Source organism: Branchiostoma belcheri, unplaced genomic scaffold (assembly GCF_001625305.1).
Source record: "Branchiostoma belcheri isolate BF01 breed outbred unplaced genomic scaffold, Haploidv18h27 scaffold38, whole genome shotgun sequence".
NCBI lineage: Eukaryota > Metazoa > Chordata > Leptocardii > Amphioxiformes > Branchiostomatidae > Branchiostoma > Branchiostoma belcheri.
The window spans coordinates 1,648,624-1,653,563 of record NW_017803998.1 but is presented as its reverse complement, the minus strand read 5'-3'; the positions used below and the strand labels follow the sequence as shown (position 1 = coordinate 1,653,563).

The 4,940-nt window shown below is 40.6% G+C and overlaps 1 protein-coding gene across 1 annotated transcript; it reads left to right on the top strand.

Moving 5' to 3' along the window:
• The first annotated feature begins 378 nt into the window (after nt 1–378).
• On the top strand, nt 379–3,905 carry LOC109476557 (GSK3-beta interaction protein-like). Its single transcript, XM_019777543.1, has 4 exons — nt 379–454; nt 1,369–1,802; nt 3,048–3,504; nt 3,575–3,905. Exons 2-3 carry the CDS (start codon nt 1,383–1,385, stop codon nt 3,234–3,236), a joined length of 609 nt encoding a protein of 202 aa, XP_019633102.1. The 5' UTR covers nt 379–454; nt 1,369–1,382; the 3' UTR covers nt 3,237–3,504; nt 3,575–3,905.
• Nucleotides 3,906–4,940: the final 1,035 nt, after the last annotated feature.

Genomic DNA, 4,940 nt, shown 5'->3' with positions numbered 1-4,940 from the left:
TTGACAGTGTGGGGGTGGATAATATAGTCAGACCAGGGAGGTAGAAATCACATACCTCCAAGGTGAGACCAATCTGCACTTGGCAGTTTTCCTAGACATCTGCAGTGCGGTTCTACTTCCCGTTGCTAGGTGTCGCTGCAGTGACACGACTACAGCCCTACCCTGTTTGTGATCGTATTCTAATCTAATTCTAGTCTTTTAATATTAGCCTTTGTCTAGCGTTTGCTTCAGTTAATATTTCGTACTCTATTAAAACAATTGAATCGCGATGAATTTTTCATTTTTGTCGTGTTTTGACAAAGTTATGCATTTTTTGTCGTCTGCTAGCCAAAACAAAATACAAGCGCCATGCCTCATGGGTAATTCAAAATGGTGGTCGCCTGATACTTTTTTCAGCCGACTCCGAAGTAAACGCGGAACAGCGTCTCTCTGAAAGGTTTGGCGGCACCTCAAGGTAAGTCTTCGGTCAGCGATAAAGACTGTGCTGGTTTCTTCCATGCTGCAGTGATGACAATGTGTAACTTTGAAGTCGTAGAGGGAAATGTATCAATGATATGACCGCCCCCCTCCCCACCCATCTGAAATTGTGACTAGAGACTAGATCAGCACTTTTTGGCGTATGTTAGAGCTAATACAGTCCAACTTATACAAGTAAATACACCTGCATAAGGACCACATGACTTGTCATGGCAATACACGGCTGGAAATATCACCTGTATATGCGAGTTAGAGCAGGTATTTCTGATGTCTACCTGCACCTAACCTGCACTGGTCCATGTACTGGGTATATGCAGGTTAGTACAGGTAAAATTGGAGCTGTGCAGGTATTTCTGATGTCTACCTGCACCTTACCTGCACTGGTCCATGTACTGGGTATATGCAGGTTAGTACAGGTAAAATTGGAGCTGTGCAGGTATTTCTAATGTCTACCTGCACCTAACCTGTACTGGTCCATGTACTGAGTATCCGGTTAGTGCAGGCATGGAGGTAAATTTACCTCCATGGTGCAGGTAAAATTGGAGCTGTGCAGGTATTTCTGATGTCTACCTGCACCTAACCTGTACTGGTCCATGTACTGAGTTTAAATATATGTATATACTGTACATGAAGATGTACATGTATGAGCATTTTTATTTGCTGCATTGACTGTTACCACCTACAGTGTATGAAGGATAAAAGACATTATAAGGACATATTATGGTTTATGAACAGATTTTAGTATGATCTATAGTCATCCATATAGTCCTAAATTCCGGGTAGTGCAGTTAAAATTTGTCTGTTGCAGTTGCAAGTAATTTTCAGTGTTTAGAAGAAAAAAAATGATTTCAAGCTCTACATTGGTAATAGTCTCTTTTTCTTACATTGCAGGTTGCGAAAAAGAGATGGCAGAAAAAAGAGCTGCACGGGACAGCAATCCTAACAGTAAAGATGGGCACACGAAGCAACAACTCAACCCCAACCCTGCAGCAGCAATGGAACCACTGCAGTCATCCGCAGAAGCCTCAGATGTTGCAGCAAAGCAGGCACAAACATCAACCAGAGATACGAACAATCCAGATACAATAAAACCATCACTTTCTAACATTCCTGGAAAAGACACTGAACAGAGAGAAAGCTTGGACCAAGAAGAAGTGAAATTGTTGCACCTGGAAGCGGCAGAGGCAGTGAAGGAGATAGGCTTTGCTGTGAGACATGTTTACAAGTCAACAACACTAACTAGTACAGACCAGACTGTCTACATTAATGTACAGACCAAGGAGGAATGTAGTCTGTGTCTGGAGCTGTCATTACAAGGTTTTCGGGTAAGTGTCCTTCAAAATTCCAATTATGCTAAGGCCAGACTAATTTACATGTAACGTTACTTTGTTGGTTCTCAGATGTTTTGAAGTGATGATTTAAAAGAGAACAACACAGAAACAGTGGACTGGGATGAAAAATCTACATTATTTGTACCCCGAATTTGTTTGTACAAAGGTAAATTCTGCTTATTTTGTGTTTAATATGTATTTGTTAAGTGTTTATCCAGTTGATTATATGTTTTTTGGCAATGCCTCAGGGTTGAAGAGATTTCAAAATCTAAGAAATTAACCAACTCATAGTGAATTTCTTGCTGGCTCCAAAAAGTCAACATCCATGTAGCAGAAAATTAAAGACAGGAAAAGAAATAACCTTGTCTATCTGGGACCTTTGACCTAACTTCCTGTCAGTGTCCTGATGTGCCTTACCATGATTATTAAAAAGCACATAGTATAGTACTGAAAACAAAATCTATTTGAAGGGAAAACTGTATACTCATATTAAATACATAAAAACATGTAATAAGTCATACCAAGGACATTTTGCATGCATGTATTTACTTTTGCAGTAGTTTTATTTTATGGTATAAGGGAAAAGATTTTCAAGATGTTTGAATTTCATGGTTGAATCAAATCTGTAGTACAAAAGAATTATAACTACAATTGTATCACAAAATAAATATTTTTAGGGTAATGTGTGGCACTACGATATTGTGCTCAATTCAGAACCAAGAGGTCCTGGGTTCGAACCTTGCCAAGAGACTGATCTTATACCCTTTGGCAAGGAACTTGACACGACTTTCCTCTCTTGACAGCAGGCCTCAAATTTTAAAAAAAACTTTTCTTCTTATTGTCCCAGCACAGTCCCTAAGAATAAATTTCAATTGTCCCAAAGTGAGGATGAACTGTCCCAAACTGTTTTTTGCGAAATGTTGTATGACTTCAACTTGAGTTGAAGTCAACTTTATTTTGCTTATGTTCACTCCCAGGTGCACTATAATTGCAGAGTAGACAGGAAATTCGGGGGAATTTTCTGGATCCAATAGCAGGGACGTGTGCCTACTTAGAACAAAAGGAGGGCTGATATTCTGATGTTGATTATTTTTGTATTGTCCCAAAAATGTCCTTAAGTGTCTCTTTAGTTGTCCCAGCCTAAATTTTAGTGGTCTCTGGCCATCGGGACACCGTTAATTTCGAGCCCTGCGACAGGTGAAAATGAGTATAGTATCATACTCTCTCTCTTTCCTTCAGGTGGTTGGTCACAAGTTTGACGAGGTTAACCAGTCCTGTTACTCCCGGCACTACGAGACCATCTATGCACTGTTGGATGACCTCAGCTTGGGATACAGACAATCGTTCGGAGAAACCCTACAGAATAGACTAGAGGCTCTGGCCTTGGAACAGAGGGCAGAGGAAGCACAAGCCGTTAAGGGGGAATGAGAAATTAGCCTCCACCAGGCCTTTGTAAGGGGTAGGATTGTAGAATTTGGCAAAAATAGGCTTTAGTTTAAGAGTGAGCCCATTATAAGGCCTAGGGTTCCCCTTCAAAAATGAAACTGCAGGGCTCAAAATACTTTTTTGGAGATACCTGCATAAAAAATTATCAGCACCAGACAAATTTTACAAATTTCAGAATTTAGGAGATATGGATCACTCTAAAAACTGTTCAGAAACCGTTGCCATTGTTTCTTTTAAACTTATTTAATAGGTGGTAACACTCACTCACTCAGTCCTCTTGCACGATGTGCGTTGAGCCTACTACTAGTACTAGGCTATAGGTGGTAACAGACGATGCCAATTGGGATGTTTGGAACAGGAACTGTTAATGTTTATTCCCATAGAGAGTGAGTGTGGCCATATAATTATGGACAGGTGAGTTGGCACAACTGGTAGCACTGTTGTGTTTTCTTATACTATGTGTTGTGTTTCATTGTGTTTTGCTGCCATCAAGCCTCAGCATTAGTGTGATAGTACGTCTAACCCTCGGAAAATGGGGAACAAGTTCCGAACAACAGACGCTGAACCGGATAGTGAGTGAGTAGTGAGTGTTAGTGCTGCGTACCGGTTCACTGGACTTGGATCCGGACTTGTAAGAATGTTAAGTTGAGAACCGAGTCCGGACTTATTACCATAAAAGACCATTTCACATACCCCTTTTCTTTCCAAACCACCTAAAACCTTCCGTAGATTGCAAAATCTTTGCTGCAAAATGAAGAAAACATTGCCATCGGGCATCATAAAGTGTCGGCCTCCATGTTATGTGGCCAAAGTTTCACCCAGACAACATTGCAACATGCAAATTTTTTTGTATATGCCATGGGTTTAGGTCTGGACTTACAAGTCCGGAACTGAACCTAAACCTCTGGACTTGAATCCGGACCTAAACCTAAATGTGGGTTTAGGTAAGCAGCACTAGTGAGTGTGTTAGAAGGTTAGCATAAAGGTTATATCACCCTTTTTTTTTCTTTTCATAAACGATATGCTGCCTCAAAGCAATATACATGTATTAAAACAACAGTTTTTAAAGTAAGTAGTACAAACTGCATAATACCAGACTGTATGGTTTCATCCACTCACACTGCAAAGGACCCATATATGTATATACACATAGCAATAAGTGCGGTGGGTTCTTTAACATGCTAAAGGTGTTACAAAAACAAAACCTCCAGCCTACAACCTCTACAAGTACATGTACATGTAGTGTGCATTCAAATTGGTGTACAGTGAGCATCACAGGTACACATGTAGGTTGCAATCGCTCACCCAGCCGTGCAAGTCATATTAAAGCATATTTATTTTTGCAGGAAATTGAATTTTCAGTATACGTACGTACAACAGGAAAAGTTTATGATTGCACTAAAAAGCACCATTCCGTAGCACAGCAGTAATACAGTTGAAATGCGTACTTGCACTGCAAAAACATACATAGTGTAACAGTTACATACACAATGTTCGGAACCAGCTTACAATATGAAGCAAACAGCCATATTTTGTCAGCAACATTGTATTTTTGCCTCGAAGATATCAGTATACTATGGCACCCCCATGAAACTCCTTCCTCTTCGCCCCCGCCGTTCTGCTTCGCCCCCGCCCCGTTCTGCTTCGCCCCCGCAAAAATCTGCTTCGCCCCCGTCGTTCCTCTAC